This window comes from Mizuhopecten yessoensis, unplaced genomic scaffold, assembly GCF_002113885.1.
Source record: "Mizuhopecten yessoensis strain PY_sf001 unplaced genomic scaffold, ASM211388v2 scaffold11119, whole genome shotgun sequence".
NCBI lineage: Eukaryota > Metazoa > Mollusca > Bivalvia > Pectinida > Pectinidae > Mizuhopecten > Mizuhopecten yessoensis.
The window spans coordinates 361,587-376,776 of NW_018408889.1; the positions used below are offsets into that span (position 1 = coordinate 361,587).

Genomic DNA, 15,190 nt, shown 5'->3' on the forward strand with positions numbered 1-15,190 from the left:
GTATGATAATAATCTTTGTAAACTTGTATTTTCCACAACAGGTGTCGAAAACGTACAAAATCGGAGTAATGTATTGTAGAAGTGGGCAGTCCACGGAGGAGGAAATGTACAGCAATGGTAAATAGGGCTTCCTACTTTAAAATATAAACTTGATTTATTTTACAATAATTATGAAACAAGTTATGTCAACTTATATTAATCAATCTTGTTGGCCCGGATATTGGCGCGCGGGGTGGGGTCTTAGTGTGGGAGGACACCAGAGTACCCGGAGAAAACCCACATGGTCGGGCACGTGACCCCATACCTTTTCATGTCCGATCGGGAAATCAAACCCCGGTCACCTTGTTGAAAGCCAAGTGTGCTATCCACTGCACCACCCGACCACCCAGCTTCCAACTACATACCACAATATCAGCTGTTATTGTTACGCTACACACATGTGTCAGTAGTTAATTGTCACACTTAATGTTTCTGATTTGAACAGATTTAATATATACTTTAGTTATTGTTTTACAACAATTATGAACAAGTTATTCAACTTGTATTAATCCCTCTTGTTCGCCCAGATGTTAACGCGCTGGGAGTCTTAATGTGGAAGGAAACCAAAGTGCCGAGAGGAAACCAGGGGTGTGACTCTGTACCTTTTTATGTCCCCTCGGGGAATCAAACTCAAGTCGCCGAGGTGAAAGGAGAGAGCACTTTCCACTACACTAGCCGACCACCCATTTGAAGTGATTTGTTAGGATGCAAGTGTGAATTAAGTTTATAAAATGTTTTTTTCTTCTTGCAGAACACTCTGGACCAGCATTCGAGGAATTTTTGAATTGTATAGCCCAGAAAGTGAGATTAAAAGGTTTAGAGAAATATAGGGCCCAATTAGACAACAAAAGTAAGTGTGAACACCCAGCAATGAAAAACAGGGTTCTAAAAAGTTGATTAATGGGAATGTTAATTATACAATTAATTAACATGATCGGAATCATTTAGTTAACTCATCGACCCCTGAAGACACATTTGAACTTTTTCAGTTCAAAGGTTGGAATAGTTCATTATGAAATTTCAGGGGTAAATGAGTTAAAATGTCATGTAAAGGAAAAACTGTTTTATACATTATCTTAATTTTGTATTTTTGTAAGTGTAAACATTAATTTACCTGAGTTTGTTGACAATTTTGGTAAACTCGTGTCAGAACAATATAAATTATCTGTGTTGCAGTCACAGTATTATTATAGTTAAAGGCCAAGGTGTTATGTGATTGCTATAAGATTGAGAGAGAAAAATAGCTTTTCATTTCTTCTGACTTGTCACTTGGGTATTATCATCAGGATGAATCAGATTTAGAATCATTGAGTTGTATTGAACTAATTAATTTTGTTTCTAATTTGTTTACAGCCGATTCTACAGGAACGCATTCCTATTATGCTACCTTTAGTAACTGTGAGATCATGTTCCATGTGTCGACTCTCCTCCCCTACACAGCTAGTAATAAACAACAGGTAAGTCTTTGACACCTCCTCCCCTATACAGCTAATAATAAACAACAGGTAAGTCTGACACCTCCTCCCATATACAGCTAGTAATAAACAACAGGTAAGTCTGTGACACCTCCTCCCCTACACAGCTAGTAATAAACAACAGGTAAGTCTGTGACACCTCCTCCCCTACACAGCTAGTAATAAACAACAGGTAAGTCTGTGACACCTCCTCCCCTACACAGCTAGTAATAAACAACAGGTAAGTCTGTGACACCTCCTCCCCTACACAGCTAGTAATAAACAACAGGTAAGTCTGTGACACCTCCTCCCCTACACAGCTAGTAATAAACAACAGGTAAGTCTGTGACACCTCCTCCCCTACACAGCTAGTAATAAACAACAGGTAAGTCTGTGACACCTCCTCCCCTACACAGCTAGTAATAAACAACAGGTAAGTCTGTGACACCTCCTCCCCTACACAGCTAGTAATAAACAACAGGTAAGTCTGTGACACCTCCTCCCCTACACAGCTAGTAATAAACAACAGGTAAGTCTGTGACACCTCCTCCCCTACACAGCTAGTAATAAACAACAGGTAAGTCTGTGACACCTCCTCCCCTACACAGCTAGTAATAAACAACAGGTAAGTCTGTGACACCTCCTCCCCTACACAGCTAGTAATAAACAACAGGTAAGTCTGTGACACCTCCTCCCCTACACAGCTAGTAATAAACAACAGGTAAGTCTGTGACACCTCCTCCCCTACACAGCTAGTAATAAACAACAGGTAAGTCTGTGACACCTCCTCCCCTACACAGCTAGTAATAAACAACAGGTAAGTCTGTGACACCTCCTCCCCTACACAGCTAGTAATAAACAACAGGTAAGTCTGTGACACCTCCTCCCCTACACAGCTAGTAATAAACAACAGGTAAGTCTGTGACACCTCCTCCCCTACACAGCTAGTAATAAACAACAGGTAAGTCTGTGACACCTCCTCCCCTACACAGCTAGTAATAAACAACAGGTAAGTCTGTGACACCTCCTCCCCTACACAGCTAGTAATAAACAACAGGTAAGTCTGTGACACCTCCTCCCCTACACAGCTAGTAATAAACAACAGGTAAGTCTGTGACACCTCCTCCCCTACACAGCTAGTAATAAACAACAGGTAAGTCTGTGACACCTCCTCCCCTATACAGCTAGTAATAAACAACAGGTAAGTCTGACACCTCCTCCCCTACACAGCTAGTAATAAACAACAGGTAAGTCTGTGACACCTCCTCCCCTATACAGCTAATAATAAACAACAGGTAAGTCTATAAACAGGTGTGAATCCTCCCCTACACAGCTAGTAATAAACAACAGGTAAGTCTGTGACACCTCCTCCCCTATACAGCTAGTAATAAACAACAGGTAAGTCTGACACCTCCTCCCCTACACAGCTAGTAATAAACAACAGGTAAGTCTGTGACACCTCCTCCCCTATACAGCTAATAATAAACAACAGGTAAGTCTATAAACAGGTGTGAATCCTCCCCTACACAGCTAGTAATAAACAACAGGTAAGTCTGTGATACCTCCTCCCCTACACAGCTAGTAATAAACAACAGGTAAGTCTATAAACAGGTGTGAATCCTCCCTTACACAGCTAGTAATAAACAACAGGTAAGTCTGTGACACCTCCTCCCCTATACAGCTAGTAATAAACAACAGGTAAGTTTAGAAACAGGTGTGAATCCTCTCCTACACAGCTAGTAATAAACAACAGGTAAGTTTAGAAACAGGTGTGAATCCTCTCCTACACAGCTAATGAAACAACAGGTAAGTCTATAAACTTTTTAACAAGCATAACTGTCATCTATTCCACATCATGTCAAAATACAATCTGAAGTCTGTTAGTTCTAGTCATAATTCATGAGAAAATATAACGGGAAAAGAAAGTGTACAAATACATTATAATGTGTAGAAACTTGAAGAGAAATTCTCATGTTCTCATTTTACAAAAATGACATGGTGATTTCATTGCATTTCTTATCTCTTTTGCAGTTGCTACGCAAACGCCACATAGGAAACGATATTGTAACCATTGTATTTCAAGAACCTGGAGCATTGCCATTTACGCCAAAAGTGGTGCGGTCCCAGTTCCAGCATGCCTTTATCATTGTCCGCTGTCACAATCCTTGTACAGAAAATGTCCATTACAGGTATTTTTCATATTTCATAGATTCATATTTCTGAAAGTAAGAACCATATGCAATTGAAATCATGGAAATTCTCATTAATTTACCTTAGTCAACAATCCACGTCCTGTCCTTTAATGACCTTAGCTGTTAATAGGGCATTAAACAAAATTAAACCAGACCAAACAAAACCTAGTCAACAATCGTTGGCGCTTACTCCAAGCAATGTTTGTTGTCTGTCATCAAAGTTAAATTTTCAGAAAAAGTCAAAGCTTTTACAAGATCTATGGGATGTCCTGGATTTCCTGAAAAATGTTTATGAGAAGTAAAACAAATTTCAAACCTCCGACAAGAAGATTTAAATGAGAAAGTTCAGGTTTTCTGAAATTTCATGAGATATTCCATACAGTTGTATCTTTATACAGATAGAGTTTATGTACAGATAGATATAACTTCAGTCAACATGTTGATAAGTTGTGTTGTTTGTCTTTCAGTGTTGCTGTTAGTCGTTCCAAAGATGTCCCGCCCTTTGGTCCCCATATACCAGAAAATGCCTTCTTTAGTAAATCCCAAGATTTCGCCGACTTTTTGTTGGCAAAATGTAAGTACATTAGTGAAAGCTTCAGCCCCAGAAGTTTGTGTATTTTTTCTAGTACTTCCAAACATCTAAGGCATGAATAAAATTACCTGTAATAAAAAATACAATATATCATAGTCCAAAGTGATGTCATTTACATGTAAATGAGAGTTTTTCCATGGTTGATTTTCTTTTTTATGTAAAATAGATATATCCAGTTAACCTGGTTAATTCAGCCACCACTGATCTACCTATAGCTACCCACTCTCCATTCAGTGTTTTAGGCCATAGATTGACTTTTAGCTAATTACTTGAGTGTGTTCCAAAGTGTATCATTCAGCTCATAATGACACTTATGTTTGAGGTGAAGGTAGCCAGATAATTTAGACTCCACTGTAGTTGTAATGTTCAGAAAACTTTACCCGTAAAATAAATTACTACGAGTTACTAATATTAGCATAAAAACTGTAAAAAAAATCAAATTGTTTGTTTGTGGGTGTATCTGTTTGTTATCGTTTATTTTATGAATTAAAATTCTTGCAGATATAAAGCTGAATTAGAATCCTCACAGAAAATCTCAATTGTGATGAAGAGTTTTGATGAAAATGACAATATTAACAGTAAACATAGAGAGATTTCTTTTTACTCACAATATATAAATCTGTCAATTAGTCATGTGTGAACATTTATGATGATGATTTCAGTGATAAACGCTGAACATGCTGCCCACAAGTCTGAGAAGTTCCTGGCGATGGCAACCAGGACCCGGACAGAATACCTCAAAGATTTAGCCCTCAATCATGTCACGTCCAACGCTCCCGACACCGGGTCCAAACTCAGTAAGTCGTAGTGTTTGTGTGTACACAAACATGATTTTTTCTTTCTTCAATATAATTTGAGTTTATTTTTACCATATTACAAAAAGGATTTGACTTCAATTTCCTCCAAATTTGACTGCTTTGAGTGTTTTGTTTTGACGAGTTTAAAAAAAAACCTCAATCATTTATTTGGACCATAACCTAAAATAAATTTAAAAAATATAATAATCTGAACATAATTCTTCAGTGATGCTCTTCTGATATTTTCATTTTAGCTGTGGCGATCCTCTTTCAAAACTATAAAAGTAGTTTATAGTTTGGAAGTCATAGTTTCGTTTTTGTCTCAATGTCTGTTTTATTTTTTATTTAACAGGTAAGTTTGGACTTGGCAGTGGTAAGAAGAAGGAGAAGAGTAAACAGAAAGTCATCCCCGACATGTTCTCTAGTGGCGCCATCTCCTGGAGTATTGTTGTAAGTGTTACTGTACATACACGTCTGACAGCAATCAAGTGATCAGTTAGTAGGTGTGGGTACAAATCTTGACTGGTTACCAGGTGACGATCATTCGTGTTCGACCTCTGAACAGTAACCCGTTTGATATTGTCAATCTGTGGGAAAGCCGTAGGTGCTAAATATTGGTGTCAGCCAATAACTGTTTAGTGTTTGCACTCGAAAAGAAAGAAAGGAGAAGAAGAATATTTCATATCATATAAACTATATATATATACATAAAATACAAACTATATATATATACATATAATACAAACTATATATATATATACATAAAATACCAAACATATGAGACTTATTTTTAAAAAAAAGTTACCATATTTACTGAAATTAGTGTGCAGGGGGCTAGAAAAAGAAGTTACCATATTCACTGTAATTAGGGTCAATGGTGTTTTGGGAAAAAAGTTACCATATTTTCTGTAATTAGTGCCCCAGGGTGCTTGGGAAAAAAAGTTACCATATTTACTGTAATTAGTACCCAGGGTGCTTGGAAAAAGAAGTTACCATATTTACTGTAATTAGTGCCCAGGGTGCTTGGGAAAAAAAGTTAACATATTTACTGTAATAAGTGCCCCAGGGTGCTTGGGGAAAAAAAGTTACCATATTTACTGTAATAAGTACACAGGGTGCTTGGAAAAAGAAGTTACCATATTTACTGTAATAAGTACACAGGGTGCTTGGAAAAAGAAGTTACCATATTTACTGTAAGTAATTCCCCGGGTCCTTGAAAAATTGGCTGAAGGGATGTTTGTTAAGATAACAATAGACAAGCCATGGCTTTTATTACAGCAAATACAGTATACATTTCATCCAAGGTTTCTTCTGCAGTTTTCCGTCATGACTTAGTATGAATTAGTTGAGTAAAGCTTTACAAACTCCCCCCTTTTGGTTGCAGGCAGAAGACTTTGGACAGTCCACCCAGGTAGACGGTATCCTTGGTATCTCTGACGAGGTGCTGGTCATCACAGAAGAGAGCAGTAAGCTGGTCATCTTTACTGTCCACTGTGGAGCCATCATAGGCTGGACATCTCAGGCCACAAGGTAAGGCCAGCCTGTGTAAAATTAATAGCATCTGTTTTGATGTAAATTAGGTCAATTAATTTTTCAGCATTTTACTTGGATATTTTTATACACTTGAGATAATCAAAACTGAAAAAAAACAGCATTTCAGTAATAGTAGTCGAAAATAAAACTAGAGTGATCGGAGTGTTGCATGAAGCTTGGGGAAAAGTAAGCATCTGTTGAGAAAAACAATATTCTAGAACAAAGGATTGAATCACAGCTATTGTGCTGTATGGACTATTTGGACACAGAGGAGCCTGTAAGATGTCTTTGATCTATAACCATAATATCATCTTCTTATAGTTCAATCCTGAATAATTCAGAAATTTGTGTAATTCAATGTTCTGTTGACTTATCACTGATAATAGTTTTTCATGTATATCAAACTTGTTACAGTTCTGATTTCATCTAACCTAGCTGGTTGCAGCATGTAAACCGGTAATAAAACTATGGAATCCAGATATTGATGCTCCGTGGTTTATATCCTTTCTTTAAGTTTAGTTTTTGTCATAGCTGCATTACTAAAGAAATAAGGAAACTATTATTTTTTATGATCTCTGTTTCAGTGTGAAAGTTTTCTACAATCAAGGAGAGAGTGTGCTGTTCAAACCTCAGAGTGGAGAGATGGAAGAAATTAGTGAGATCTGTACGAGACTGTCTGCTGTCTCACAAGGCTGTGAGGTAGGTGTACTATACTATACATATACAAGTGTAATGAGATCTGTACGAGGCTGTCTGCTGTCTCACAAGGCTGTGAGGTAGGTGTACTATACTATACATATACAAGTGTAATGAGATCTGTACGAGGCTGTCTGCTGTCTCACAAGGCTGTGAGGTAGGTGTACTATACTATACATATACAAGTGTAGTGAGATCTGTACGAGACTGTCTGCTGTCTCACAAGGCTGTGAGGTAGGTGTTCTATACTATACATATACAAGTGTAGTGAGATCTGTACGAGGCTGTCTGCTGTCTCACAAGGCTGTGAGGTAGGTGTACTATACTATACATATACAAGTGTAGTGAGATCTGTACGAGGCTGTCTGCTGTCTCACAAGGCTGTGAGGTAGGTGTTCTATACTATACATATACAAGTGTAGTGAGATCTGTACGAGACTGTCTGCTGTCTCACAAGGCTGTGAGGTAGGTGTACTATACTATACATATACAAGTGTAGTGAGATCTGTACGAGGCTGTCTGCTGTCTCACAAGGCTGTGAGGTAGGTGTACTATACTATACATATACAAGTGTAGTGAGATCTGTACGAGACTGTCTGCTGTCTCACAAGGCTGTGAGGTAGGTGTACTATACTATACATATACAAGTGTAGTGAGATCTGTACGAGGCTGTCTGCTGTCTCACAAGGCTGTGAGGTAGGTGTACTATACTATACATATACAAGTGTAGTGAGATCTGTACGAGACTGTCTCACCAGCTGTACTTAACATATACAAGTGTAGACATGAGATATGTTCTAAACTGTTGTATTTCAGGGCTGTGAGGTAGATATACATCTTGTTCTAAACACACAAGTGTGACCTCTACCCAGACTTTCTTTCTTTTGAAAAAACCCAATTAGTCCTCTTACAAACATCTGAAATTCTTTTGGCCAACAGTGTCCTGAAAAGTCATTGAATTGCATCTGTCTAATATCAGCCCTGTAAGATCACTTAACCATGGATTGACATTTTGACAATTAAAGTGTTGAAGTATTATCTCCACAATGACGGTTTATGTGCGATATTTAAACCCTTGAATTCTATGCTTTACAGACACAGAGGTTGTGTAACTTGGTGTTGTGTTACATTTTAGTGTGACAGGTGGCTATGATATAATAGCATGTTACCATCATGGGTCTCACAGTGAAGCTAGTAATCACGAATAGATGTTAACACCTGCCAAGACCTCTTATCATCATCAATGGAAAAGCTTATCAGTGATATCACTCTACACAGCATTAACATTTCGGTGTATTACAGATGTTGAGACAGTGTTCACGTTTATCCAGGTTTCCTGTGTCGAGATATCTGTCAGTTATGTAAGCACAACCCTGATCATGAGAATTTGTCGTATCTTGATCATGAGAATTGATCATGAGAATTTGTCGTATTATGATCATGAGAATTTGTCGTATCTACCAGTTTATGTTTTGAAGAAAGTTGAGGTGCATTTGAAATGTTTCTTCAATACTATTACTGTTACTAGTAGCCATTATTAATCTACCTAAAACATCTTCAACTAAGTACCAAAAGAAAATTTTTTTAAACATATTATTCTACTGACTTGAAACTGTTTTCAAAATATAATTTCAATTGTACATTTTTCTGCAGACGTTAGACATGACATTACGTCGGAACGGTCTCGGCCAGCTCGGCTTCCACATACAGACGGAGGGCATTGTCACTGATGTGGAGGCCCGCGGGTTTGCCTGGGAGGCGGGGCTTAGGAAGGGCAGTCGATTAGTGGAAATCTGTAAGATATCCTCGGCGACATTGATCCACGAACAGATGGTTGACCTTTTGAGGACTTCAGTCACGGTCAAGGTCGTTGTTATACATCCACTTGAGGATGGAACCCCCAGGTATGAGTCCGACTAACACGGTATTTACCTGTCGTTACTGGTGTTTGTAGGGTGTACAAGTTCTTATTTCAGGTTTTATACAATATCATAGCTATACCTAGATACAATGTGAAATATTAATATTGACTCAATACTCTATAGACTAAAAAAATAAACAGTTTTCCAATGTCTGTTTACATTTGTTATCCAAAACCATCTTGAGATTTCAATGTTACTAGGTTCCATTGCAGTGAGATTTATAAGTGTTGAAGGATTAAAAAAAGATTCAGTCATAAACATGGATTCCAGAACCATGTTAACCGTTTCACCCCTAGGTAACTTAAATACACTCTACCATACTTTTTATATGGAAGAGTCCATTATGGTCTATAGTAGTGAAGGGGTTAAGTATGATCTTTTATTACAGATGAAGTAGTTGCTATTTTTTTCTGTAAAATAAGATAGATACCTTGATAAAAAAAATATATGCTGAAATTGATGTAATTAATCTGACATCTGATATTATCCATCTTATTTAAACAGAATATTATTATAACCAGATGTATTGATACTTTTTTTGTTTTGTAAAATAATTAGAAGTCTAATAATGTACATTATGCAAGTTTTCTCCGTGTACTAAAATATTTTGGAGCAGTAAAACTAGTTGAATGTAGTTTCAATGAATGACCTTGACATACATTGAAAGTTATTTTAACAGCGACTGCCAAAATCCATCTTGAAATGTTTACTATACTAGTGCAGTGTCACTTGTCAGATCATTCTGCAGGATTGATAATAAAACTCATGTATTCATACAGATATTCCAGGAATTGTAAACAAAATTCCACGAATAAAGCTGAATACTTCCACAAATAAACCTGACGACTATCTTCAGGCCTGACTTGTCCAGTGTGCATTAACCGACCCGTTGTTGTGGTCACCGACAACACCAGGCTTCACTCTCATCCCCAAGCTGTATCAAGTCAATCTTAAATCATCGATACATCTTCATCTCTTCAGCATCAGTCTTTAAATAAAAACTTTTTATAATACTGGTAGAATTTCATTTATAGCTCTGACTAATTACCATTCATTGTTCAAATCTTTAACAGTTCTGGGGCGATAAATCAGTTAATTGATACACTATTTGGTGTACAGCAAACTTTAAGTCCTGTAGGGCTGTACCATTGTAGCTTCATCAAGGCTGTATTTCTTAGTTTCATCATTTTTCCAGTAGAGCTATTACCATTATAAGTCAGATTTTCTCATTATAAACAGAGGTTGATCTCTTTAATATAAATTCAAATTCTCATAAGCGTATTTGTAGTATTTCTTCAATTATCTAGCTCATTTCTGTAGTAAAGGTCAATAATACTTATGTTACATGTGAAATATCCTCAACACAACCCGAGATGGCTTCTTTAGCTTTAAAATTCTCATAAGTATATATGTTCGTAGTACTTTGTAAAATCACTAGGTCCTTTCAGTAATAAAGGTTAATACTTAGTTTGATTGTCAAATAATTTCACATTAACATATTTTTTTGTCTGTAGTATTTCTTTTTTTGCTCAATTCAGTAGTAAAAGTTAGTACTTACATATGGATATACACTGTACCTTCTTACAGTTAGAGGTTGTAGTATATGTGTCTGATAAGATCTATCAGCATTTACCTACTTGAAGTTTAGACTTTGCAGCATTCATATTTGAAAAGAAGATCTTTCAAACTTTGGTAGAAGCTATACCATTTAAATCATATGTCTTATAGATAGCATGCTCATTTATTAAAGGAAATCTTCACTTTTCGGTGTCGTCTTTAAAAGTTCATATCAGTACCATTGCAAAACATGTCAATTTCCTTAATTTGGCCAAAGATTACATATAGTTGTTTATAAAATTTATATCTATTCTTATTTTAATGCCTCTTTTTTTTTTTTTTTTTTTTTTTTTTTTTTTTGAAAAATGAAAATGAAATCTTAACTGTGCATTAAATCTGAAATTCTACATATTGTCAAAAAGGTTCATTAAGTCTTTGTGAAGATTTCCTTTCTGCTTTTCATAATTATGATTCATATATTTATACATATATTATATCATGGACATTGTACAGGTGGCGTGTAAACCAGACTCCTTTAAGACCACCCACACTATTACCCACATGTATCAACTCTACATCCATTGTTCTCTGGAAACAAAGCCTATTATCATACACATGATATTGTAATCTTCTCATTTCTCATGTATCACTCTCGAGGTCAATATGCAAATTATCTGTTATCACACTCCCAAGTTCAATATTCAAATGATGTACTGTAAACCAGGAAATTTTCTCCCAGTTGGATTTTCGCCTTTCGATGGTAAAATTCATTTTCGCCCTTCGACGGTAAAAATCCATTTTCGCCCTTCGCCGGTAAAATCAATTTTCGCCCAATATTAAATTCGCTCTTCACATTCAATTTCTAAATTTACTATGTTGTTTACAAATATTCACTGCAATGATGGGTGAAAAGGCAAAAATCAAACTGCTGCGAAAAAGTTCTAAGTATACAGTACTGTTACTCTCAGATCAGTATTAATATGTAAATTTACATCAAAATTTGTTTGAAAATTGTGAGAAAGAAAAAAACAATACATTATATGTTTATCTGTAAGTTTGACATCAGTTTCTCACACCCTATAAGTCACCCAACCACGTCTGGTTTGCAGTGCCCTCTATATATCCGACACAATGTAATCAGATGAGCGTCACATATCATTGCTTTTGGCAGGGGTGTTGCTACACTTCACACTAACTGCCACTACTCCTCCCTGACCACCCTCAATGCTGCCATGCAAGCCAATGAGCATGTGCAGCAACGTCAGAAAGAGGCTTTGACAAACTTCAGCAAGTCCACAGAGTACATTCCAAAAACAGGACGAGAAACACCAACGAGAAAATCGGCAAACTCTGACGATTTTCTGTTCACTTTTCCGGACATCTCACCAATCAATTTAGCAGGGTCATTGGACCATCTGCACTTGCGAGGAGAGGCCTCCAAGATTATTTCAACTGTGACGGAGCATAACTTGCTTCACCAGAGGGAGCTGTCGCGAGTTTCAACAAGCTCAAGTGAGTCTTACCACCTGCGTGAAATGTCACTGTCCACTGATGCTGTTGCCAAGGAACAAAGACGAGAATCACACATTTCCACCAGCTCTAACGAGCAAGGGCCTGCCAGCCCGCCAGTCCATATAGAAAATACCAAACTGATATACGAGACGCAGAGGGGCTGCCTCACCCTACCCCTACAAAAAAAGTCGACACAGTCTAGGTACTACCCCACCCGTCCGCACTCATCCAAACCCTCGCTAACTAACACTGCTTGTCTGCTTCCTCATCCTACGTGCAAGCCTGGTATAATGACCTTCACCTCAATTGTATTCTGTATTATTATTCTTTCTGACCTGTAGTTTTGTTTCAGTTGTTTTTATTTGGAATGATGTTCCTTTTTAGGCAAACTATTCCTATTTTACCGGGAGACTCTCCCACGTTTTACGAGTCCTTGTTTTGTTATTGTTTTAGTTGACGTTTGAAAAACCCTGGTTTCGGGAATGACTTAATACATCCTCTACGTTATTGTGTTTTACAAAAGGTCTTGTCGATCTGTACTTTATCGTTTATGTACATGCATGCCTTATGTTTATTATTTGTGTTCTTCTTATTTTTTGTTTCATCTGACAGCTACAGATGTCCCTGTGCATTTCTAATATCCTGCTGTATCAATATTTTGACATGTACCAATTGTTGTATATAATCATGTCTCAAAATATTATTTATTTTGATTAATTAAATATATATATTCAAAATTTTCATCTAAAAGAAAAATTCTTGCTTGTAATAAAATCAATTAGAGGCTAAAGATCTTCAAGAAATTGCACATGCATTTGGTTTTGCTGCTGGCTAAATCTGCATCTAAGCATAAGGAATGATTTAAACTCATCTGGTCTCTCTCTGCTCAGCAAACTCTTAAAATGGACTTTAAACAGAAATCTAATTCCTTATAGTGAAAAAAAACCAATATTGTAAAATCCTGATGATGGATTCTCTGGAGTTTTTAATAATGTTTCATGTGTTTAAATAACAAATGTTAAATTAAGGATATATGCTACCTTATTGATAAATAACTCCTTTTCAGGAGAATTCCACACTAACAAAGCTTTAAAATAGTTGGTAATGGAGATTTGGACTTTGTTGATTAATAGATGACACTTTCGAAAGTTACATAAAAAAGGGCATTAATAATTCCTCAGTGGTGTTTAATTAATAGATAATGCTATTTAATAGAGAGAATACTTGTGCAAACAATATTTATAATGTAGAAGGTAGCAATTTTCCTTAAGCAAAATATGCAATCTAATAAACAATTATTATTGTATTTTAAAAGGGAAATAACTAGTACAAATCAAATTTATAAAGAATAAGGTAGCATTTATCCTTTAGCAAAATATGTGATTCGATAAATGCTTTTTCTTGTTATTAAAAAGAAGCTTTGCATGATTTACATACCAAAAAGGCTTTTGAATAAAACTTTTTCAAAGTATTGAATATAAATCTTGTTAATCAACAATGCAAATTGTGTACCAAATCAAGAATATTGCTGAGAATCTATCTTTGTCAAGTAGTCAAGATTGCACAGGTGTACTTGTATTGGTGAGCTAATGTCAGGTCCCTGCATACTAGATTAGACTAATGTATAGACTGGAGTGTGCTTGACATCCGCCATACACATTAACTATACAAGCTTACAGACAGTGATTGCTCCTGGTCGATTACATTTGTTAGAGCCAGAATTTACTAATTGTTTGTTCGAAAATTTATTTAGATAATTGTATTATTCCCATTTTAATTTATAAATAACATAGAAGAGAAATTATTTAGGTACTAATAGAAAAGGGGGAAAAAAACCTGTTTGGTGTGGCTATAAATATAACAGTTGTTTGTGCATTAGATAGTTGTGCATTGATTGAAGAATTAAGTTTTGTTTTATAAATCAAATGATAAAGTATCCGAGTCATCGTACAAACAAAAGCTCCATTCATCATGCTTGCTGACACTTTGAGATAAGAAGAGATCTGTGACAGAATTTCAGACATGCTGTTTACTGTTACAGAGGCGACATGCGAGCGTCCCCGCTGAAGGGTCTCAGCCCCCAGTACCGCGAGTTCCGACAGGGTATCTCCAACTTAAGTGCTACCCCCGCAGTGTTGCACCACGCCTTCACAGAACCCATCCTGTCCAAGTCCTCCATAGATGAGGGTTATGGCACGTCACGTCATAGCTCGGACCTGGTGTCAACACGCTCTGACGACATTCGACACGAACGTACAGGGTCCAAGGACAATGGGGATTATGCTCTGATTGGTAAGTTTTTGATTACACCTTGTGAGAGTAGGTGTCCTTTGCACATCTGAATGTTATCCTTTTATCTTTTGCATTCTTTCAAAGACAAAAACACAAAAACTATTTTTTCCTGCCAGTTCTTGTTCATTGGAACTGTCCCTATTTTAAGAACTTAACTGAACTACAGGCATGATCTATATCAGAACCTGTTAAGAAACTTTTTTTTTTTTCCCCATCATAAGCTGGTTGTATCTTCAGTCTAGTGCTACCTCAACAAATTATTTTAGTGCTCACTAATTTTCATTCTGATTTCACACCTGACCTCAAATATTGTTTCTCGTACACATTACATTGAATCTTAAGAGTATTTTTATGATATTCTTTTGTCTCAGTGTGAATAGCAAATAGCTTTTAGTTTAAGCTGTCAGTCTAATGGCCAAAGAGCTATATATCTTAAAACCAGTTTGAGTGACATAATATGTTCTAATATTACAAAAACTTAGTTTGCTTAAGTCTGAGCTCAAAACTCCATGTATCATGTACTGAACATTTGATAACAATTGAGACCCAAGTTCAAACTAGGCTTGCAGATAAAGGCCGGAGAGGAGTTTAGTATCGTACATCA

The 15,190-nt window shown here is 36.6% G+C and overlaps 1 protein-coding gene across 6 annotated transcripts in view; it reads left to right on the forward strand.

Moving 5' to 3' along the window:
• Nucleotides 1-15,190, forward strand: part of LOC110466145 (signal-induced proliferation-associated 1-like protein 2) — a 73,140-nt gene that overhangs the window by 42,601 nt on the left and 15,349 nt on the right. For 5 of the 6 annotated variants that reach the window (XM_021522481.1, XM_021522486.1, XM_021522485.1 and 2 more), the window contains 12 exons: nt 42-117; nt 791-889; nt 1,393-1,496; nt 3,525-3,682; nt 4,153-4,259; nt 4,940-5,074; nt 5,427-5,524; nt 6,459-6,604; nt 7,192-7,306; nt 8,957-9,207; nt 11,954-12,496; nt 14,336-14,586. In XM_021522481.1, coding sequence (XP_021378156.1) covers nt 42-117; nt 791-889; nt 1,393-1,496; nt 3,525-3,682; nt 4,153-4,259; nt 4,940-5,074; nt 5,427-5,524; nt 6,459-6,604; nt 7,192-7,306; nt 8,957-9,207; nt 11,954-12,496; nt 14,336-14,586 — 2,083 coding nt within the window. The remainder of the gene's footprint in view (nt 1-41; nt 118-790; nt 890-1,392; nt 1,497-3,524; nt 3,683-4,152; nt 4,260-4,939; nt 5,075-5,426; nt 5,525-6,458; nt 6,605-7,191; nt 7,307-8,956; nt 9,208-11,953; nt 12,497-14,335; nt 14,587-15,190) is intronic. The other variant, XM_021522487.1, reaches the window with a different exon arrangement.